General features: G+C 45.1%; 1 protein-coding gene across 2 annotated transcripts in view; it reads right to left on the bottom strand.

The window, feature by feature from the left end:
• KDM5A (lysine demethylase 5A) overlaps positions 1 to 24992 on the bottom strand; it is a 461230-nt gene that overhangs the window by 279982 nt on the left and 156256 nt on the right. For both annotated transcript variants that reach the window (XM_030214276.1, XM_030214277.1), the window contains one exon: positions 5304 to 5423. In XM_030214276.1, the coding sequence (XP_030070136.1) occupies positions 5304 to 5423 (120 nt within the window). The remainder of the gene's footprint in view (positions 1 to 5303; positions 5424 to 24992) is intronic.

Genomic DNA, 24992 nt, shown 5'->3' with positions numbered 1-24992 from the left:
CCAACTGCCCAAACAGACTGTTGCGTTGGGTACCCTGCTCAAGGCAGTAGTGTGATGTGAATGTGTGGACTAAAGACCAGGTTGCAGGTGAACCCTTACTGTGTTGGTCTTAAGACCAGACTCTGACAAGTGTAAAAGGTACTCAAGCAGGGTCTGTGTAGGACAAGAGAGAGAATCTAGGGCCTTGCTGTCACACCAGAAGGCAAACCTCCTCCATTTAAACGATTAATACCTCTTAGTGGAATCTTTTCAGGAAGTAAGCAAGATCCAGGAGACACCCTCTGAAAGAGTCAAGGAGGCAAATTCTAAGTTCTCAACATCCAGGCCGTGAGAGCCAGAAACTGGAGGTTGGGATGCAGAAGCGACACCTCGGTCTAAGTGCTGAGGGTTGGAAAACACTCCAATCTCCACGGTTCCTCGGAGGACAATTCCAAAAGAAGAGGGAACCAAATCTGACGTGGTCAGTAGGGTGCAATCAGGATCATGGTTCTGCAGTCTTACTTGAGTTTCAGCAAAGTTTTTCCTACTAGAGGTATGGGAGAATAAGCATACAGAAGGCCTGTTCCCCAATGAAGGAGAAAGGTGTTAGTCTGTTGTGGGCCTGAAGCCTGGAACAGAACTGAGGGACCTTGTGATTGATTTGAGTGGCAAAAAGATCCACCAAGAGGGTGCCCCACGCTCGGAAGATCTTGCAGGCAATGCCCATATTCAGTGACCACTCATGAGGTTGCATTACCTTGCTCAGCCTGTCGGCCAGACTGTTGTTTATGCCTGCTAGATAAGTGGCTTCGAGAAACATGCCGTGACAGCGTGCCCAAAGCCACATCTTGACGACATCCTGACATAGAGGGCGAGATCCGGTGTCCCCCTGCTTGTTGGTGTAGTACATAGCAACCTGATTGTCTGTTTGAATCAAGATGATTTGGTTGGACAACCGATCTCTGAAAGTCTTCAGAGCATTCCAGATTGCTCGGAGCTCCAGGAGGTTGATCTGAAGACCTGTTTCCTGGAAGGCCCAGGCTTACTGTGAAGCCCATTTACATGAGCTCCCCACCCCAGGAGGGATGCATCCGTCATCAGCACTTTCTGCAGCTGAGGAATTTGGAATGGGCGTCCCATGGTCAAATTGGGCCGGATTGTCCACCACTGAAGAGAGTTGCGAAAGACGGTGGGAAGTTGGATCACATCCTCTAGATTTCATGCAGCTTGAAACCACTGACAAAACTAGGGTCCATTGAGCTGATCTCATGTGTAGATGTGTCATGGGTGTAACGTGAACTGTGGAGGCCATGTGCCCCAAGAGTCTCAACATCTGCCGAGCTGCGACCTGCTAAGACATTCGAACCACAGACACTAAAACAGAAGGTTGTCTGCCCAAGCCGTCCTCGTGTCCAGCAGTGCTCCAATGAACTTCAATTTCTGAACAGGAGTGAGATGGGACTCGGCATAATTTATGACAAACCCTAGTAGTTCCAGCACCTGAATAGTCATCCGCATGGACTCCCCCAAGCACCATCCTCCGAGGGGCTCTTTAGTAGCCAGTCGTCGAGATAAGGGAACACATGCACTCCCAGTCTGCATAGCAATGCTGTGACTACTGCTGGACGTTTTGAGAAAACTCTCTGAGCTGACACTATGTCAAATGGCAGTGCGCAGTACTGAAAATGCTACATTCCCAGGCAAAACCAAAGATACTTCCTGTGAGCTGGAAGTATCGGGATGAGAGGGTAAGTCCAGAGAGCATAGCCAGTCGTTTTCTTGAATCATTGGGAGAAGGGTGCCCAGGGAAACCATCCTAAACTTTTCTCGGACTAGGAATTTGTTCAGGGCCCTTAGGTCTAGAATGGGATGCATTCCCCGTTTTCTTTTGCACAAGGAAGTACCTGGAATAAAATCCCAGCCCTTCTTCCCCTGGTGGAACGGGTTCAACCACATGAGCCTTTAGAGGTTCCTCTGCAAGTACCTGACTGTGCTGGGAGCTGTACGAATGAGCTCCCGGTGGGCATTTTGGAGATTTGGATTCCCAATTGAATGTGTATCCTAACCGGACTATTTGAAGAACCCACCAGTCAGAGGTTATGAGAGGCAACCTTTGGTGAAAAAACATCAACCTCCCCCCAACCGGCAAATATTCCGGCATGGATACTGTTATTGTGACTATGCTTAACTGGAGCCAGTCAAAAGCCCATCCCTTGCTTTTGCTGGAGAGCAGCAGGGGCCTTGGGCGCAAACTGTTAACGGGAATGAGTGCGCTGGGGCTGAGCCTGAATAGGCTGGCGGGATGCCAGAGTGAACCTACGCCTAGCATAGGCGAACTCCACGACCCCCCCAAAAAATCTCCTACTTGAGGATGTAGAAAGCAGCGCCCGGCGGGAAAGAGAAGCCATAGCATCTGTGTGCTTCTTGATCTGGTCAACCAGGTCTTCTACCTTCTCTGTGAAAAGGTTATCCACTGGCAAGGTACATCTAGGTCAGAGAAATGCAGCCACTGCAATCTGTGTATCACTATACCCCAAACAGAAATTCTGGATGCCACATCAGAAGTATCGTATGCGCCCCTGGCCAGGAATTTATGACACGCCTTCTGCTGCTTGACCACCTGGCGAAAAGGTTCAGCCTGATCCGGAGGGAGGGCATTGACCAAAGTAGACAGTTGCCTCTCCGAGTTCCGCAAGTGAATGCTCGTGAAGAGCTAGTAAGACTGGAAATGGGCAGCAAGCATAGCGGCCTGATACGTCTTCCTCCCAAAAGAATCAAAACTCCAAACTTCTCTGCCTGGGAGCGCAGAGGCATAGTTTCTAGTACTCTTGGCTCTCGAGGGCAGAGTCCACCACCATGGAGTTATGGGGTAACTGAGACCTCATCAACCCACGTTCACTGTGGATCCAATATTGGGACTCAGTCTTCTTAGGGATCACAGGACCAGACAGAGGGAACAACCAGTTTCGCATAAGAACTTCCCGGAGTACCTTATGCAAAGGAGCCATCACTGCCTCCTTAGGTGGAGAGGTGTAGTACAGGACCTCGACCATCTCAGCCCTGGGATCATCATCCACATCTGCAGGGAACAGAATGGCCTCAGCCATTTCCCGCACAAACAATGAAAAGGAGAGGCTCTCAAGAGGAGACAGTCTCCTTTCAGGTGGAGGGGAAGGTTCAGAGGGAATCCCAAAGGACTCATCGGAGGAAAAGTACCTGGGATCTTCCTCTGACTCCCACGAGTGCTCCTTCTCAGTGTCGGAAAGCAGTTCCCTCGGGGACCTCCGAGACTGAGCCTGCCTCGATGCTGAGGACCTACAGTCTCAATGGCGATGTTGAGGTGCCGACGCCCGCATGGACTGCAGTGAATCTTCCTCCTCCAACGTCGATGAGGAGTCGACTTGGGTGGCAGCCGATACCGGAACCTCAAGCAGCACCGAGCTCGGGGTCTTCACCGAAGGCGGAGGGCCAGACACCGCTGCAGCAGACGGCATGGCAGGCGCAAGCACCCCCGATGCCGAAGCAGATTGCTGTAGCAATCCTTCCAGAGGTTCTGGAAGCAAGGCCCAGATGCGCTCATTGAGAGCCGCCATCGGAGAAGGCTGCGGTGCCGGTGGAGCAGTTGGTGGCAGAGTCTGCTGAGGCTCGGGAGCAGGAGCCAGACTGCTGAGAGGCCGACACATCGCACCTCCTGTATAGAGGGGGAGCGGTCCTCCCGGTGTCAACGCTTCTCGGGTGCTGAATCCCTCAGCGCCCCCGGCACCATGCGTCAAGGGGGAATGGTGTCAGTGCTTCTTAGCCTTCACTCAAGGCACCTCACCGAGGCTCCTCGGTGCTAGCACAACATCGAATCCCCACGTCGCCTTGGGGTCAGGTCCAAAAGACGGTCCCGGGGGGGGGGGGGGGGGGGGGGGGTCTGTTCAGCAGGAGGCCTCGAGACAGGTGGAGACCCACTCGATGCCTCACTACTCCCAGTGTGCTGTGGCCTCTTAGCATCCATGCCTACCTCCACTCCTGACGTCGATGCATCCCTCGATGTCAACGCCGCCGACTTCGGTTTCGATGCTGAAGGACCAGACCGAGACCCAAAAAGTTTCTCTCTCTGGGCTTCTCAAGCCAATTGAGTCCTTTTCTTCATACAAAGGCAAAGGACACAACGAGCTGGGCTATGGTCGGCAAGGCACTGGAAACACCAGGAATGTGTATCTGTACCTAAGATGGTCTGGCTGCACCGAGTACAACGTTTGAAACAACTGGGAGTCTTCGATGACATGAAAGGGAATATCGCACAGGCAAAATGAAAGGCTCGATTGTGCCAAGAAAAAAAGGCACAAAAAGGGAGAGACCCAACCGCACGGCCTAAAAGACGGCCGCTATCGAAAAATAAAGGAAACTTTAAAAAGGACAAAGAAAATACAGGGAAAATACTTTTTTTTTTTTTTTTTTACAGAATTAAATGAAAATAAAAAATCAAGTAAAAAACTTGCTTCAAAAATGAAGAAAGCTCTTCCCGGGCACAAAGAGAGGAGCCACAGAAAAAGCTGTCGCTCCTTGCACAGCGGGCATCAGTCCGCGCATGCACAGTGCGCCACTGCACGCGTGCCAGAAGGCTCTGGCAAATCTTTTGTTTTTTTGCTATATTTTATGCCGATTCCCGGGCCAGCGCAGATCACCGACCCATGTGTAAGAATAATCCAGCCTGCTTGTCCTCAGAGAAATCAGAATTCACCAAAACTGAAGAAGTACACACCAAAAATCCCTAAGAGGAGTATTTAGGATCCAGTTAAGGTGGCTTAACTGTGAAGGGAAAACAAAATCTGAGCATATGTCCATAGCCAATAAATAAAAAAAAAAGTTCTCAGGGATTCCATGCAAAACTCTGATGATGCTGTGCTCATGTTGGTTCCAATCTCAAAACAGCTGCTGTGGAAGTCGCAGAAGCCATTTTGATCTGGAACCGGCTGTGCGTAAGAGTGAGTGGGGACGCTGCTGCACCCACTACCCACTAATGACAATATAGGCCCAGGTGAGGACTGCCACCAGCAAGGGGGGGGGGGGGGGGGCTCAAAAAAGGGGATGCCTCGAGGGGGCTTTTTTGGTCCAGTGGGGGAACTTTTGTTTTCTGACGAAACCAAGCAACCAAAATCAGCCTCAGATTTGGTTTCAGCAGAATCTAAGAATCCTGATTTTGGTTGGACTCTAAACCAAATTCATGATTCCTTAACATAAAAGTTGAAAGCCAAAAGCCTAGTTGCATTACCACTCAATGTATAAGCTATATCTTTAATAAAACAAAAGTACAGAAGTGACTACTGAAGACTCACATGCACAGGCATGTTGAAGTAGTCAGATTTGAAGTTATCTGCCATTTCACCAAAGCTCTGGAGGGTATATTCTCGCACAGCCTGCTCAAATCCAAATGCTTCCTTTGGCTTATTACACTCCTATAAAGAAAAATCAATACAAAATGTCATCCTACTAAGAACAGAAAGCTAGCACATTATGTATTGATGTTATAAATTTATTCAAAAACAATTTAAAAGGAAAGCAAAGATAATAAATTTGAATGTTTGTGTTCTTTGCCCTTCAGATTCTGAAAATATCTCACTACTTCATTTACAACATGCAACAAATCCACTTAATATTACTTTTCAGACTGCCATAATGAGGATGCTTTGAGATTCACAGGGCACACCTAGAACAGTTTTGGGGGGTGGGGGGAGGGAAGGCAGTGGGGTGGAATTCCACTAGCAACACAGGGTTTTTATACTTTCTAACATAAGGAATTTTAGACTGACATTGTTCCTTATGTACATCTTTTTATGGTGAACTGAAGAATATCAAAAAGGACATCACAATGTCACAGAACATTAATGCTCCATAAAATAAACAAATTCACCAAATCTGGCATGCAAGAATAAAATAATTCTCAGATAAGTTAAAAAACAAACAAAAAAAACCCTGAAACTTGGTCACTATTATAAGAGAATCAACCTGTACTCCAAAACAAAACACTATTTTCGATAGGAAACAGATTCAGGCTGTCATATCTTGACAATACTTCAATCAAAAGCCCCCATCATCCTCCTAGCAATTTTGGCTGAGAGTAACACAAGCGGACAAAAAAAGAAAAAAAAAAGAGGAGAAGCTAGGACAACAACAATAGCTAAAGCACTCCCTCCATACTTAAGTCACAAACACATCCTTAGACCCTTCACCAAATGACACTTTCACACCCACCTCTATCCCACGTCAGTGCACAAATTTTCCTGTAGAAAGGCTTGACTCAAAATCAAGAATACTATACATGCTCACAAAACCAACACATCCTCATAAACACCCCAACAACTTGCCTCCCACAAACACCCTCACAATCCCAGTGCACAAGAGCCTTCATTACTTACCACAGTTGCTACTAGAACTTTTTGTATTGTGCTTAGCTGCCCCATTGTTTAAATTTATGGTGAGCCACATTTCTACAGAGAACCAACAGGGTGGGGTTGAGTTTTCAGCTCAGCCAGTCTTTTAGTTGGATTTGATCTCCCAAAAGATAGATGGTTTGAAGAAAAACTTACACAAACAATACTACATTCAATATCCTGACTGCTTCTTGGTATAACTTGAATGAACCAGAACTTTACTTTATCTGCCTTGTATATAGATGCAGAACAGTTACCTTGTACTCAGTCCAGATGATAAGAATTTTTTCCCATGAGCCTTTCCATGAATATCTGTAATTTATATTTATTCTGGATTTAGTATACCGCCTTATTCCAATAAGTGGATCACAGCAGTAGGTAGTTAATATAAAATGACTCACAGCTGCAGGAGATGTGAAGTAAACAAATCACCCTGTGTCCAGATGCCTTAATTACAGAAGTGAAAATGTGAGACCCCCCCCCCCCCTCCCATAAGGGATGAATCCATGGTAAGTATGATTTGGTATTAAGGCTCCCATAAGTCATACCCCAGCATTAGGTTAAGAGGTTCTCGGTTCTGGGTAGTCTCATGTGTGGAGCTACCACTACTTTTCCCAAGAGCGTTTGTCTGTGCAGTTTCCACTAAAATTTGAAGTAGCATACCAGTAATCTCATATGCAACTTTGCTAAGAGAACAGTGAAGGTGGCCACCATGTGTCTCAGCAATCTGAAGATACTTGTGGCTAAGGTGGATTCAGCAGAGCATATACAATGCCTCAGTGTCATGACTGCTTGAGGTCTGGTGAATAGAATGAACACTTTTCCTTGAATAGTTATCAGTCTTGCCCCAATGAATTCTAAGGATTGCCTTGGGTTAAGTCTGACTTCTGCTTGTTGAGCAGTTTCTGCAGCATTTGTATGGCAGCATTTAGATACTAGCTAGTTTCTTGCCCTGGTCATGCTGAGATCTGCAAATTGCTGAGATAGGGAAAAAATGAAAAATCCTTGACTGAGCTATTATTTTTTAAATGTATTTCCCCTTTAAGTTTTGATGTACTGTGTTTCTTTGCGGGAGCATGAGTCACTATGCAGTCCAGTGTATGTTTGTTAGCAGCATAGAAACATTTGTACTGCCCTTGTTTGCCTCATCCAATGTTGTGCACAGTGGTGAAGACATAGCTCCTTTACTACCTGCCACTGCAGGTTGGGCCTATGTCTTGGAAGCATCAAGGCAGTAGAGGTGGCAACAACTTTCTCCATCCACATGAAGAAGCACTGTAGCTGCTGTCCTATAACAGCTGAGAGCAATTCCAACCCTCTGTCCCCCAGTACTGGGACATTTTCTGGCTGAGAGGTCTTATTCTAAACCCCCTCGCTCATAAGTCAGGGGTCAGTGCTTTTCCTGCCCATAGAATTAGGAGCCCATCTTTGAGACCAGTGAGTCAGGGAAGATCTGTGCATGATTCATCCATAGATAACACTATGAGGTCCTCTGGGTCAATACATTTTAAATGTTAGGACTTTTTTCAAAGTCTTTCTTTATTTTATTTTTTTGTGAAAAAGTGGCTGCACATCCTATCAAGCCAAGCAGATAAGAGAAACTGAAGAAGGTAAGGATAGCATACATTTATATAATTTATAAACCACCTTACTGGTATTCAACCATCCAAAGCCCAGTAAAGCTTTCCTGCCTCTGAGCTTTAGAAAAGGGAGTCATCAGATGTCATCCCCCAAAAGTGTGACTGCATTATCACAATTAAACATCTGAAATCCATCCTGTGATGCAGCTTTTTGAAACAGATTAATCTATTTGTCCCTCCCTCACTTTCTCAAGCACCCCTGAATGGATGCTTTCCCCTGGTGGTGAGGTTTTAGAATGAATGGTAAGATGGTATAATCACGGTTTAGGGCTCCCACACTAAACACTCACCACTTACGAAATTTACAGGAAAAATTGAGGAAATTGGATATTATGAATGTTTTATGATGTACAATACAAGATCTCTCTATATAAAAGGCAACACCAACGTTCTATGAAGCCTCCAGCCGGAAGTGTGAAGGGGACGAGATATCCGGTTTCCCTATGAGTGTCTGCCCCGCCCTCTCTGTAACACAGTCAGTGAAGGAAAACAGCAGAGCACGAAATCAAATCGCTGGCTCTGTAACAGTGAAAGACTCAGAGGGGGGAGGGGAGAGAGGCCAGAGGGCAGGGACACACACACTCCCACATGCACACAGAAGAAAACATTGCTAGCCCCCGTTTCATTTGCATCAGAAACGGGGCTTTTTAGAGCACGAAATCAAATCGCTGGCTCTGTAACACTGAAGGACTCAGAGGGGGGAGGGGAGAGAGGCCAGAGGGCAGGGACACACACACTCCCACATGCACACAGAAGAAAACATTGCTAGCCCCCGTTTCATTTGCATCAGAAACGGGGCTTTTTTACTAGTGGTTAAATAATTTCTTCAGATGTTTTAAGTTTAAAAAGAGATATTGCACATTAGAACTCAAAGTAATTTATTGTACAAATTTTAACAGCTGTATTAAAACTGTAACCAGTGTTAAATTGCATTTAGAATATAAAGTGCAGACAGTTTTTACATTGCACTGCATAAATGCTTAGCCAGTAACAATTCTGCTTTCTTAAATTTTCCAGAAATTGTTTATATCTCAACAAGTTTTATCTCTACAAGCAAGTTTTATTTTCCCCTATGGCAACATTATCCAACACCAATAATCTGATAAGTATCTAAACTTATTATTTTTTACTTTTCCAACTTTGCTTTAACTATAAAAAGTTTAATCAAAGAATTGATCCTTTGTGTTAACTTTTTGTTTTACAGGATCAAACTTTCTCTACTGGAAATGAACCTAGGCATTCGGACTTCAGGTAAGTACTTTTCAAATTATGATTAGAGTCTTACTAGAGCTGTATGGTGTGATGCATGGACATTTAGCTGAATACGTTGACCTTGCTTGAATGGAAGTAACTTTGGTCTTTCTCGAACGATGGCGCACTTGCTGCTCCAGCATTGTCTATTCGTCTCCTCCGAAAACCTGTTCTTTAACCAAATTAAAGGGAATAAAACCCTATCTCCCTATTAAAATTAAGCTTTCAATGGAGATTTTAATTTAAACACTGGCCAAAATAGCTAAATAAATAATTGAATTTCCCTATTGCAAGTCCCATCTTACTACTTTTCCCTAGCTAATAAGAAGCATTTTTCTTCTGAGAATTTATCACTGCTTGTAGGCATTCACCACATACCACTGACACTAATACTTTTACAAGTAGCAGTCTAGCAAAGGGCATCAGCTTTGCTTAACTACTACTACTACTACTAGACATTTCTAAAGCGCTACTAGGGTTACGCAGCGCTGTACAATTTAACATAGAAGGACAGTCCCTGCTCAAGGAGCTTACAATCTAAAGATACACTGCACTTTTCTTCTTCTTCTTTTTTTTTTTTTTTTTTTTTTTTTTTAACAGGAGAGTACCACTCACAGTCACAGGCAAGGAACCAGATGGTGAGGGGAAAAAGGGAGGGACCTGGTTATGGCAGACTATCACCAAAGTCAGACACACTGAGGTTAATAAGCAGGAGCGCCGGCTTCCTTGAACCAGAACAACTCAGACTCCACAGACACCAGCTTCTCAGAACAAGCCACAGCCACTAGTAACCATCAGGCTTTCACACAGCTTGTGATTTTGTTTTTAAACCCAGACAGACTAAATGAAAAGAACACCAGCTTCTTTGAACAAGAACACCTCAGTCCATACACCAGTTTCTTTGAACAAGCCACAGCCACTAGACAGCACCAGATTTTCACACAGCTTGTGGTTTTTCTGAAATTCAAACAGGCCAGTTGTATCCACAGCTTTCATACTCCTCAGAACTTTTACTAAGGAAATTTTTATTCCTACTCAGCTCACGTTCAAACCAGCATTTAAGACAGTGTATTTATACTGAGCTACAGCTTTCTCTTATTTTCTGAGAAAGCAAAGATACATACCTGTAGCAGGTATTCAACGAGGACAGCAGGCTGATTGTTCTCACATATGGGTCAACGTCCGCGTCAGCCCAGGAACCGGACAGCATTTTGCAAGCAAAATATTAAAAAAAAAAATTTTCCCAGAGTCTTCTGGCACACGTGCAGCACACACCGCGCATGCAACTTCCCGCCCGTCGCGTGAGCGCATTCCCTCAGTTAAATCAAAAAGCATAAAAGAAGCAAATAACTCCAATGGGGAAGTGGGCGGGTTTGTGAGAACAATCAGCCTGCTGTCCTCAGAGAATACCTGCTACAGGTATGTATCTTCGCTTTCTCCGAGGACAAGCAGGCTACTTGTTCTCTCACATGTGGGGTATCCCTAGCAACCAGGCTCACTCAAAACAATGAACATTGGTCAATTGGGCTTCGCTTCGGCGAGGACATAACTTATAGTGACCTGAAACCATAAACAACTGAGAGTGCAGCCTGGAACAGAACAAAAAATGGGTCTAGGGGGTGGAATTGGATCCTAAACCCCGAACAGATTCTACAGCACCGACAGCCCAAACAGACTATCGCATCGGGTATCCTGCTGAAGGTAGTAGTGAGATGTGAATGTGTGGACTGATGACCACGTCGCAGCCTTGCAAATTTCTTCAATGGAGGCAGACATTAAGTGAGCCACTTACATTATGAGCCGTGACATGGCCCTCTAGAGTCAACCTAGCTTGGGTATAAGTGAAGAAATGCAATCTGCTAGCCAACTGGAGATTGTGCGTTTTCCGATGGCGACTCCCCTCCTGTTGGGATCGAAAGAAACAAACAACTGGGCGGACTTGTCTGTAGGGCTTTGTCCACTCCACGTAAAAGGCCAATGCTCTCTTGCAGTCCAAGGTATGCAAACTGCTTTCGCCAGGGCGAGTATGAGGACGGGGAAAGAATGTTGGCAAGACAATTGACTGGTTCAGATGGAACTCCGACACCACCTTCGGCAGGAACTCAGGGTGCGTGCGGAGGACTACTCTGTTGTGATGAAACTTGATACAAGGTGCATGCACTACCAAGACTTGAAGCTCACTGATCCTACGAGCTGAAGTAACAGCCACCAAGAAAATGACCTTCCAGGTCAAGTACTTCAGATGGCAGGAATTCAGTGGCTCAAAAGGAGCTTTCATCAGCTGGGTTACGACGACGTTGAGATCCCATGACACTGATGGAGGTTTGACAGGGGGCTTTGACAAAAGCAAACCTCTCATGAAGCAAACTAAAGGCTGTCCAGAGATAGGCTCACCCTCTACACGGCGATGATAGACACTAATCGCACCAAGATGAACCCTTACTGAGTTGGTTTTGAGGCCAGACTCTAATAAGTGTAGAAGGTATTCAAGCAGGGGCCTTGCTGTCACACCAGACAGCAAACCTCCTCCATTTAAAAAAGTAACACTTCTTCATGGAATCTTTTCTGGAAGCAAGACTCGGGAGACACCACCCTCTGAAAGACCCAAGGAGGCAAATTCTAAGCTCTCAACATCCAGTCCGTGAGAGCCAGAGACTGGAGGTTGGGATGTAGAAGAGACCCCTCATTCTGAGTGATGAGGGTTGGAAAACAGTCCAATCTCCACGGTTCTTCGGAGGACAATTCCAGAAGAAGAGGGAACCAAATCTGACGCGGCCAGAAGGGTGCAATCAGGATCATGGTTCCGCAATCTTGCTTGAGTTTCAGCAAAGTCTTCCCTACTAGAGGTATGGGAGGATATGCATACAGAAGGCCTGTTCCCCAATGTAGGAGAAAGGCATCTGATGCTAGTCTATATATACATAAGTAATGCCATACTGGGAAAAGACCAAGGGTCCATCGAGCCCAGCATCCTGTCCACGACAGCGGCCAATCCAGGCCAAGGGCACCTGGCAAGCTTCCCAAACGTACAAACATTCTATACATGTTATTCCTGGAATTTTGGATTTTTCCAAGTCCGTTTAGTAGCGGTTTATGGACTTGTCCTTTAGGAAACCGTCCAACCCCTTTTTAAACTCTGCTAAGCTAACCACCTTCACCACTTTCTCCGGCAACGAATTCCAGAGTTTAATTACACGTTGGGTGAAGAAAAATTTTCTCCGATTTGTTTTAAATTTACTACACTGTAGTTTCATCGCATGCCCCCTAGTCCTAGTATTTTTGGAAAGCGTGAACAGACGCTTCACATCCACCTGTTCCACTCCACTCATTATTTTATATACCGCTATCATGTCTCCAAGCTGTATAGCCCTAGCCTCCTTAGTCTTTCTTCATAGGGAAGTCGTCCCATCCCCGCTATCATTTTAGTCGCCCTTCGCTGCACCTTTTCCAATTCTACTATATCTTTCTTGAGATGCGGCGACCAGAATTGAACACAATACTCAAGGTGCGGTCGCACCATGGAGCGATACAACGGCATTATAACATCCTCACACCTGTTTTCCATACCTTTCCTAATAATACCCAACATTCTATTCGCTTTCTTAGCCGCAGCAGCACGCTGAGCAGAAGGTTTCAGTGTGTTATCGACGACGACACCCAGATCTCTTTCTTGGTCCGTAACTCCTAACGTGGAACCTTGCATGACGTAGCTATAATTCGGGTTCTTTTTTCCCACATGCATCACCTTGCACTTGCTCACATTAAACGTCATCTGCCATTTAGCCGCCGAGTCTCCCAGTCTCGTAAGGTCCTCTTGTAATTTTTCACAATCCTGTCGCGATTTAACGACTTTGAATAACTTTGTGTCATCAGCAAATTTAATTACCTCGCTAGTTACTCCCATCTCTAAATCATTTATAAATATATTAAAAAGTAGCGGTCCTAGCACGGACCCCTAAGGAACCCCACTAACTACCCTTCTCCATTGTGAATACTGCCCATTTAACCCCACTCTCTGTTTCCTATCCTTCAACCAGTTTTTAATCCACAATAGGACATTTCCTCCTATCCCATGACCCTCCAATTTCCTCTGTAGCCTTTCATGAGGTACCTTGTCAAACGCCTTTTGAAAATCCAGATACACAATATCAACCAACTCCCCTTTGTCCACATGTTTGTTCACTCCTTCAAAGAATTGAAGTAAATTGGTCAGGCAAGATTTCCCCACACAAAAGCCATGCTGACTTGGTCTCAGTAATCCATGTCCTCGGATGTGCTCTGTAATTTTGTTTTTAATAATAGCCTCTACCATTTTCCCCGGCACCGACGTCAGACTCACCAGTCTATAATTTCCCGGATCTCCCCTGGAGCCTTTTTTAAAAATGGGCGTTACATTGGCCACCCTCCAATCTTCCGGTATCATGCTCGATTTTAAGGATAAGTTGCATATCACTAGCAGTAGCTCCGCAAGCTCGTTTTTCAGTTCTATCAGTACTCTAGGATGAATACCATCCGGTCAAGGAGATTTGCTACTCTTCAGTTTGCCGAACTGCCCCATTACGTCCTCCAGGTTTATCGTGAAGTCAGTAAATTTCTCCGACTCGTCCGCTTGAAATACCATTTCCGACACCGGTATCCCACCCAAATCTTCCTCGGTGAAGACCGAAGCAAAGAATTCATTCAGTCTCTCCGCTACGTCTTTGTCTTCCTTGATTGCCCCTTTTACCCCTCGGTCATCCAGCGGCCCAACCGATTCTTTTGCCGGCTTCCTGCTTTTAATATACCGAAAAAAATTTTTGCTATGTTTTTTTGCCTCTAATGCTATCTTTTTTTCATACTCCCTCTTGGCCTTCTTAATCTGCGCCTTGCATTTGCTTTGACACTCGTTATGATGTTTCTTGTTATTTTCAGACGGTTCCTTCTTCCATTTTCTGAAGGCGTTTCTTTTAGCCCTAATAGCTTCCTTCACCTCACTTTTCAACCAGGCCGGGTGTCTTTTGGACTTCCGTCTTTCTTTTCTAATTCGAGGAAAATGTATGGCCTGGGCCTCCAGGATGGTATTTTTGAACAGCGTCCACACCTGTTGTACAGTTTTTACTCTCTCAGTTGCCCCCCTAAGTTTTTTTTTTTACCGTTCTTCTCATTTTATCATAGTCTCCTTTTTTAAAGTTAAACGCTAACGTATTTGACTTTCTGTGTACAGTTACTTCAAGGTCGATATCAAAACTGATCATATTATGGTCACTGTTATCAAGCGGCCCCAGTACCATAACGTCCCTCACCAGATCATGCGCTCCACTAAGGACCAAGTCTAGAATTTTTCCTTCTCTCGTCAGCTCCTGCACCAGCTGCTCCATAAAGCTGTCCTTGATTTCATCAAGGAATTGTATCTCTGTAGCGTGTCCCGATGTTACATTTACCCAGTCTATATTTGGATAATTGAAGTCACCCATTATTATCACATTGCCCATTTTGTTCGCGTCTCTGATTTCTTTTACCATTTCTGTGTCTACCTGCTCATCCTGGCGAGGCGGACGGTAGTACACTCCTATCACCATTTTTTTCCCTTTTATACATGGAATTTCAACCCACAGTGATTCAAAGGTGTGATTTGTGTCCTGCTGAATTTGTAATCTATCTGAGTCAAGGCTCTCGTTAATATACAATGCTACCCCTCCACCAGTCCGGTCCACCCTATCATTACGATATACTTTGTACCCCGGTATGACAGTGTCCCACTGGTTATCCTCCTTCCACCAGGTCTCAGTAATGCCTATTATATCCAATTTTTCATTTAGTGCAATATATTCCAACTCTCCCATCTTATTTCTTAGACTCCTAGCATTTGCATATAGACATTTCAGAGTATGTTTGTTGTTCTTATTTGCATGATGCTTAGTACCTGACACTATTGATTTGACATCTTTTGTCTGATCTTTAGTTGTATTTAAGGGCACCTGGTCTACCACGGTCTGTTGTGCAACCTCACTATCCAGAAACCCTATCTTCCCTGTTTGTGAGGTATCTTTGCAAGATACCTTTTCCCGAACCATGCGCTTTTGAGCGACTGTCGGCCTTCCCCCCATTTCTAGTTTAAAAGCTGCTCTATCTCCTTTTTAAATGCCAACGCCAGCAGCCTGGTCCCACCCTGGTTAAGGTGGAGCCCCTCCTTTCGGAATAGGCTCCCCCTTCCACAGAATGTTGCCCAGTTCCTAACAAATCTAAAACCCTCCTCCATGCACCATCGTCTCATCCACGCATTGAGACTCTGGAGCTCTGCCTGTCTCGTGGGCCCTGCACGAGGAACAGGTAGCATTTCAGAAAATGCTACCCTAGAGGATCTGGATTTGAGCTTTCTACCTAAGAGCCTAAATTTGGCTTCCAGAACCTCTCTCCCACATTTTCCTATGTCATTGGTACCCACATGTACCAAGACAGCGGACTCCTCCCCAGCACTATCTAAAATCCTATCTAGGTGACGCGCGAGGTCCGCCACCTTCGCACCAGGCAGGCAAGTCACCAGGCGATCCTCACGTCCACCAGCCACCCAGCTATCTATATGCCTAATGATCGAATCACCAACTACAACAGCTGTCCTAACCTTTCCCTCCCGGGCAGCACTTGGAGACATATCCTCAATGCGAGAGGATAGTACATCCCCTGGTGGGCAGGTCCTGGCTACAGGAGTACTTCCTACTTCACCAGGGTGATGCTCTCCCTGGTCTATCGTGGGCCTGAAGCCTGGAACAGAACTGAGGGACCTTGTGATTGATCTGAGTGGCAAAAAGATCCACCAAGGGGTTGCCCCACTCTCGGAAGATCTTGCGGACTACGCCCCCATTCAGTGACCACTCGTGAGGTTGCATTATCCTGCTCAGCCTGTCGGCCAGACTGTTGTTTACGCCTGCCAGATAAGTGGCTTGGAGAAACATGCCGTGACGATGAGCCCAAAGCCACATCTGGATGGCTTCCTGACACAGAGGGCGAGATCCAGTGCCCCCCTGCTTGTTGGTGTAAAACATGGCAACCTGATTGTCTGTCTGAATTAAGATTACTCGGCTGGACAGCCGATCTCTGAAAGCCTTTAGAGCGTTCCAGATCACTCTTAATTCCAGGAGACTGATCTGCAGACCTTTTTCCTAAAAGGACCAGGCTCCCTGAGTGTGGAGCCCATCTATATGAGCTCCCCACCCCAGGAGAGATGCATCCGTCGTCAGCACTTTTTGAGGCTGAGGAACTTGGAATAGTCGCCCCATGGTCAAATTGGATCGAATCGTCCACCACTGAAGAGAATTCCGAAAGTCGGTGGACTTGAAACCACTGGGAAGCTAGGGTCCATTGAGCTGATCTCATATATAGACGTGCCATGGGCGTTATATGAACTATGGAGGCCATGTGCCCCAGAAGTCACAACATCTGCCGAGCCGTGACCTGCTGAGATGCTCAAACCAAGGACACCAGGGGACAGAAGGTTGTCCGCCCTTGCCTCGGGAAGATAAGCTCGAGCTGCCTGAGTGTTCAGCAGAGCTCCTATGAATTCCAGTTGTTGGACTGGGATAATTTATGATGAACCCCAGTAGCTCTAGCACCTGAATAGTCATTCACGTGGACTCCAGAGCACCTTCCTTCGAAGTGCTCTTCACCAGCCAATCATCGAGATAAGGAAACACGAACTCCCAGCCTGCATAGCGATGCTGCAACTACAGCTAGGCATTTTGTAAACACTCTGGGCGCAGACGACAGTCCAAAAGGCAGTACACGGTACTGAAAGTGCTGTGTTCCCAGTCGAAATCAAAGCTACTTCCTGTGAGCTGGAAGTATCGAGATGTGTGTGTAAGCATCCTTTAAGTCCAGAGAGCATAGCCAATCATTTTCCTGAAACATGGGAAGAAGGGTGCCTAGGGAAACCATCCTGAACTTTTCTCGGACTAGGAATCTGTTCAGGGCTCTTAGGTCTAGGATGGGACACATCCCCCCTGTTTTCTTTTGCACAAGGAAGTGCCTGGAATAGAATCCCAGCCCTTCTTCCCCTGGTGGAACGGGTTTGACTGCTTGGGCCTGTAGAAGGGCGGAGAGTAAAAGGCACTTAGAGAGAGACCTGTGACGTGCCGCGTCGGTCACTCTTCATTTATATAGTAGGATGTGCACTCATTTTCTGGCAAACGCTTCTATGAATCTCAACTTTCCAATTATAAAGTGTTGCTAAACAAATGATCCAAGATAATTTGCAACGTAAAAGATAACCACATCTTTTGTGTATGGTTCAGTATTTCAAAACATACAGTTAGTTGTTTACTAACTGTATAAATTGAGGTTAAGTCAGTATTTTGGAAATTAATTCCATATATTCCAGAATCCCAGGAGCAACATAACAAGTTAATGCCCTTACACACCTCACAGGGAATATTTAGATTGTTTTTTGTATTATAATTTTTTATTAGCAAACTAGAAACAAAGCATATATACATTGCTATAATTACCACCACAAGAAGGAAAGGAAGCTTTACAATTACAATAACAAAATAAACAGATACAATGATCACTAAAACTCCACCTACTCATCTCACATCAGTATTAAGCAACAAGTCGCGATATAAAAATAACAGTGCAAATGCACATACCAAATTATTTATATATCCCCTTATCCTCTACATCCCCACCAGGTACAAAACTCCAGCAACCCTAAACAAACAGGTATACATAATTCAAGTCATATCTGTTTAAAATAGGCATCCAGCTGATCCCAACCAGGCCAATTGAAGATCCTTGTGCAAATGTGCCTCAGTGAGATGTTCCATAAGAACCACCTTCCTCATAAAAAAGTCTTCCAAAGTTTAGCCAAATCTGTATGCGCGCATAAGAAAACGCAGCTGATTTCCTAAAGTAGTAGAAAAGCTCGCTCCCCAACTCCCAAACACAATTCATGAGTCAGTCACCCCCTTGACCAAAAACAACAGCCATCTCCCAGCCCACTTTATCCCATAAAGCATGAGCTAATGGGCAGACCCACCAGAGATGGAGAAGAATATTCACTTCTCCACATCCCCTCCAACATAAATCAGTGTACTTGCATTTTATGTAGTTTAACCGCATGATTTGGTGCGAGAGGTAATGGTGATGGAGCCGCTTGATAACAGTGATCATAATATCATCAGATTTGATATTAGCTTTGGAGTAAGTATACTCAGGAAAGTCAATACATTAATTTTCAAAAAGAAGACTATGATAAAATGAAAAGAACGGTGGGAAAAAAAAAAAAACTTAGAAGAGCAGCTGCGACGGTCAAAAATTTACATCAGGTATGGATGCTGTTCAAAAATACCATCCTGGATGTCCAAGTCAAATATATTCCACATATTAAAAACGAATGAAGACCAAATGACAGCCGGCATGGTTAAAAAGTGAGGTGAAGGAAGCTAGAGCTAAAAGAAAAGTCTTCAGAAAATGGAAGAAGAAACCAACTGAAAATAATAAAAACAGCATAAGGAATGTCAAGTCAAATGTAAAGCGCTGATAAGGAAGGCAAAGGGGGAATATGTATATTAAAAGCAAGAAGCTGGTAAAAGAATCGGTTGGACCGCTAGATGACCGAGAAGTAAAAGGGCAATCAGGGAAGACAAAGCCATAGCGGAGAGATTAAATGAATTCTTTGCTTTGGTCTTCACCAAGGAAGATTTGGGAGAGATACCGGTGCCAGAAATGGAATTCAAAGCTGACGAGTCGGAGAAACTGAATGAAATCTCTATAAACCTGGAGGATGTAATGGTGCAATTTGACAAATTGAAAAGTAGCAAAATCTCCTGGACCGGATGGTATTCATTCCAGAGTACTGATAAAATTGAAAAATGATCTGGCAAAACTATTGTTAGTAATATGTAATTTATCTTTAAAATCGAGCAAGGTACCGGAAGATTGGAGGGTGGCCAATGTAATGCCGATTTTTTTAAATGGTTCCAGAGGTGATCCAGGAAATTATAAACCGGTGAGCCTGACGTCAGTGCCGGGCAAAATGGTAGAGACTATTATAAAGAACAAAATTACAGAGCATATTCAAAAGAATGGATTAATGAGACAAAGCCAACATGGATTTAATGAAGAGAAATCTTGCCTCACCAATCTATTACATTTCTTTGAAGGGGTGAACAAACATGTGGATAAAGGTGAGCCGGTTGATAATGTGTATCTGGATTTTCAGAAGGCATTTAACAAAGTACCTCATGAAAGACTCCAGAGGAAATTGGGGAGTTATGGGATAGGAGGTAGTGTCTTATTGTGGATTAAAAACTGGTTAAAAGATAGAAAACAGAGAGTAGGGTTGAATGGTCAGTATTCTCAATGGAGAAGGGTAGATAGTGGGCTCACCTAGGGGTTTGTGCTGGGCCCGCTGCTTTTTAACATATTTATAAATGATCTAGAGATTGGAGTAACTAGTGAGGTATTATTATTATTTATTGAATTTGTATCCCACATTCCCCCACCTACTTGCAGGCTCAATGTGGCTTACATAGATTTGTTAACATTATCATTTCAGGATATCAGATACAGTTAGTAATGTGTAGTGATCAGGGAAGGGAAGAGAGAGGAAGGAAGAGAGTGATTGGGGTAGTTGTAGAAGTTGGGCGTTCATAATTGAGTGGGTTGATGAGGTGACTTAGTGAGGTGGTAGGCTCTCATTGTAGGCCTTGTTGAAGAAGAATGTTTTCAGAGATTTTCGGAAGATAGTTGTTTCGTTGATTGCTTTCAAGTCTGTAGGTAATGCATTCCATAACTGCGTGCTCATGTAAAAGAAGGTAGTGGCATGCATCAGCTTGTATTTAAGTCCTTTGCAGGTAATTTAATTTGCTGATGACACAAAGTTATTCAAAGTTGTTAAATCGCGAGAGGATTGTAAAACGTTACAAGAGGACCTTATGAGACTGGGAGACTGGGCGTCTAAATGGCAGTTTAATGTGAGCAAGTGCAAAGTGATACATGTGGGAAAGAGGAACCCAAAATTATAGCTATGTAATGCACAGTTCCACATTAGGAGTCATCGACCAAAAGAAAGGGATCTAGGCATCATCACTGATGATACGTTGAAACCCTCTGCTCAGTGTGCTGCAGCGGTTAAGAATGCGAATAGAATGTTAAGTATTATTAGGAAAGGAATGGAAAATAAAAATGAGTAAGTTATAATGCCTTTGTATCGCTCCATAGTGTGACCGCACCTCGAATATTGTGTTCAATTCTGGTCACCGCATTTCAAAAAAGATATAGTGGAATTAGAAAAGGTACAGAGAAGGGCGACAAAAATGATAAAGGGGATCGGACGACTTCCCTATGAGGAAAGGCTGAAGCGGCTAGGGGCTTGGAGAAAAGATGGCTGTGGGGAGATATGATAAGAGGTCTATAAAATAATGAGTGGAGTGGAACAGGTAGACGTGAATTACTTGCACGGGGGCATGCAATGAAGCTACAAAGTAGTAAATTAAAATGAATTGGAGAAAACTTTTCTTCATTCAACGTGTAATTAAACTCTGGACTTTTCCTTTAAGAAGTCGTCCAAATCTTTTTTTTTTTAAACCCCGCTAAGCTAGCCGCCTTTAGCACATTCTCCGGCAACGAATTCCATAGACCATTATTAAAATGACTTGGGGAAAATCTACTGCTTATTTCTGGGATAAGCAGCATAAAATGTATTGTACTGTTTTGGGATCTTGCCAGGTATCTGTGACCTGGATTGGCCACTGTTGGAAACAGGATGCTGGGCTTCATGGACCTTTGGTCTTTCCCAGTGTGGCAATACTTATGAGTAGTGTCTCCTTAATACTAGCAGACACAGAATACTTATGAGCATTGAGACAAATATCCCTTCATTGCACATTCGTATATTCTGTGCCCAAATCCCTTTCCCATGCTATCATATAGTGGAGCTTGTAGAAAACAGTGGAGACTTAACATAGCACAAATCGCAAAAATCAAGCCTTTGGTCACCCTATATAAGATACCCACAACACTTCCCATCTATTCATGGAGCGCTGCCAAACAGATGCCCACTACGACTGATGCAGAAAATGCCTTACCCTTAAATAATTATAAAAATCCCTATGGGGAATCCCATATTACTACTACTACTACTAGACATTTCTATAGCGCTAATAGGGTTACGCAGCGCTGTACATTTTAACAAAAAAAAGGACAGTCCCTGCTCAAAGGAGCTTACAATCTAAAGGATGAAATGACAAGTTGGGCAGTCTAGATTTCTTGAATAGTAGTTAGGTGCCAAAGGTGACATTGAAGAGATGGGCTTTGAGCAAGGATTTGAAGATGGGCAGGGAAGGGGCCTGGCGTATGGGCTCAGGGAGTTTATTCCAAGCATGGGGTGAGGCGAGGCAGAAAGGGCGGAGCCTGGAGTTGGCGGTGGTGTAGAAGGGTACTGAAAGGAGGGATCTGTCTTGAGAGCGGAGGTTACGGGTAGGAACATAAGGGGAGATGAGGGTAGAGAGTTAAGGAGGGGCTGCAGATCGAGTGCATTTGTAGGTTAGAAGGAGAAGCTTGAACTGTATGCGGTACCTGATCGGAAGCCAGTGAAGTGATTTGAGGAGAGGGGTGATGTGAGTATATCGGTCCAGGCGGAAGATAAGACGTGCAGCAGAGTTCTGAACGGACTGAAGGGGGGATAGGTGGCAAAGTGGGAGGCCAGTGAGGAGTAGGTTGCAGTAGTCAAGGCGAGAGGTAATGAGAGAGTGGATGAGAGTTCAGGTGGTGTGCTCAGAGAGGAAAGGGCGAATTTTGCTAATGTTGTAGAGGAAGAAGCGACAGGTCTTGGCTATCTGCTGGATATGCGCAGAGAAGGAGAGGGAGGAGTCGAAGATGACTCCAAGGTTGCGGGCAGACGAGACGGGGACGATGAGGGTGTTGTCAACTGAGATAGAGAGTGGAGGGAGAGGAGAAGTGGGTTTGGGTGGGAAGACAATAAGCTCGGTCTTGGCCATGTTCAGCTTCAGGTGGCGGCTGACATCCAGGCAGCAATGTTGGACAAGCAGGCCGATACTTTGGCCTGGGTTTCCGCAGTGATGTCTGGTGTGGAGAGGTAAAGCTGGGTGTCGTCAGCATAAAGATGATACTGGAAACCATGAGATGAGATCAGAGAGCCCAGAGAAGAGGTGTAGATTGAAAAAAGAAGGGGTCCAAGGACAGATCTTTGAGGAACTCCAACAGAGAGCAGGATGGGGGTGGAGGAAGAGCCATGAGAGTGTATTCTGAAGGTACGGTGGGAGAGATAAGAGGAGAACCAGGAGAGGACAGAGCCCTGGAACCCAAATGAGGACAGTGTGGCAAGAAGTAAATTGTGATTGACAGTGTCAAAAGCGGCAGATAGGTCGAGGAGGATGAGAATGGAGTAGTGACCTTTGGATTTGGCAAGGAACAGGTCACTGCAGACTTTAGATAGTGCCGTTTCTGTCGAGTGTAGGGAGCGAAAGCCGGATTGAAGCGGATCGAGGATGGCATGAGAGGAGAGAAAATCAAGGCAATGGCTGTGAACGGGGCGCGTTCAAGTATCTTGGAGAGGAAGGGTAGGAGGGAAATGGGGTTCCCTAACGTTTTCTGCTTGCAGCACCTTTAGTGTCCGAGCAATTTTTCGTTGCACCCCCCCCCCCCCCCGGGCCACACAGGTCTGAACCCCCCCCCAAGCCCACATCATGTCCAATACTTCTCCCTCTCTCCCCCATGTATCATCTCCAACCCAATCCATTCCCCCTTGTAATCTATTATAATCCATTTTTTACCTTGTTCCTGGGGAGAGGAAGATGATGAAGAAGAGCCTGGACCTGAGCACTGGAGGGAAGCAACACAATGTCCTGCAGCCCCATCCTCCCTCCTTGACAGCTGAGTAGTGAGCAGCCAGGGTCCCAGGGCAGGAGTAGGCCTCTAAAATTCCAGGCTGCTGGCATCGGCAGCAATGTGTAAGCGCTGCCTTCAGTCTGTCCCGAAAGACTTCTTTGTACAGCCACTTCCTGTTCCCGCATAGGCGGGATTCTGTACAAAGAAAGCTTCAGGGACAGAGCCTGGAACAAATAGAAAAATCTGGGTAAGATACTCATCTTTACCACTCCAATTCTTCCCATCACTGCCAGCAGCCTGCAGTGAGCGAGCGAGCGATGGAGAGAGGAAAGTGAACGATACTGCACTAATTGTTGTTCCAGCACTTGGTGTGTGAACTCTCAAATGACCCGCGGCACCCCTGTGAGTTCACTGCAGTGCATTGGGGTGCCGCGGCGCAAAGTTTGGGAAACGCTGTCATATTCTCTTGTAGCTGGGAAAAGGATTTACTAGAATTACTCTCCAGCAGCTGACAGCAATATTCTAAGCCATACCTATCCCAACTCACTGACTCCCCCTCCCCCACTGTTCTTGCCAATTAAAACAGGCCAATAAGGATCCATCACCTTCACTAACCCCCTTATCCCTCCCCAATACCTTACACCATAAAGAGAGTAAATATCCACTGTAACAAAGAGCTCTCGTCTCGCCCAGACTAAATACCACAATTTGCAATCCCCAGGAAAACTTTGCTCCATTTGTACATAGTGCTTGCCCTCTCCCTCTTCTTGCCAATACCATATATGCCAGATTTGTGCAACTCCATAATACAGTCTCAAATCAGGTATTCCCAGCCCCCCTCTAATTTATGCCTCTGAAGCATGTATAAAGCAAGCTTAAGAGTTTTACCCACCCATATACATTTGGATATATCTCTCTGCCAATGCATAAGTTCTTGGGATGCAATGTGCATTGGCAGAGCCTGGAACAAATAAAAAAGCTGGGTAAGATACTCATCTTTACCACTCCAGTTCTTCCCAGCCATGGTAAGGACCAACTGTACCACCTTCCCACATCCAGGTGCACCTCTCTCATCAAAGGCCCATTTTTAGCTCCATAAACGTTTTCTATTCACATCGGGATCATAACCCCTAGATACTTCAAGGCGTGTTTAAACCATTTAAAGGGGAAATTCATATTCAGCTGATTAAGGTCCCTATCACATTTAGTGCCTCGGTCTTATCTAAGTTTATCTTAAAACCAGACACAGATCCACATTGTCACATCTCCCTTAAGAGATTAGGAATAGAGAACAGAGGGTTTGCGACACTAAGGAGTACATCAACTGCGAAGAGGGAGCTCTTATATTCCTCTCCTCCTGTATCAAGGCCCTTAATGTCCAGATATGCTGGCCCCCCTTTCCAGTGAGAAAGATGTTGAATACTCCCCATTGGTTTTTATCACAGATTTAGGGTTGATATATAAACTACCAGTCCAATAAATAAATTTAGGACCTAGCCCCACCTTACCTAACATAAAAGCCCAGTTCACCTGTCAAAGGCCTTTTCTGCATCCATCTCTAGGAATGTAATCTTGATTCCTCTCTGACGTGCTGCCCATACTCTAATATTATTTGCACCCTGTCTTCCAAGGACAAATCCAGTTTGATCTGGATGGACAATCCTAGGTAGGGAAGCTAGCCTATATGCCAATAACTTAGCTAATATCTTAATATCCAAATTTATCAATGATATAGGGCAATATGAGCCACAAAGAGTACTATCCCTCCCTGGTTTGCACAAAGCAGTAATCTCCGCTAGCTTCAAAGCCAGTAGGTCCTCAACCCCCCCCCCCCCCCCACACACACACACACACTCACACCACAACCACCACCATGCAC

The sequence above is a fragment of the Microcaecilia unicolor genome, chromosome 9 (assembly GCF_901765095.1).
Source record: "Microcaecilia unicolor chromosome 9, aMicUni1.1, whole genome shotgun sequence".
NCBI classification, from domain to species: Eukaryota; Metazoa; Chordata; class Amphibia; order Gymnophiona; family Siphonopidae; genus Microcaecilia; species Microcaecilia unicolor.
Note: the sequence above shows the minus strand (reverse complement) of the source record. Positions and strands in the feature narration are given on the sequence as shown.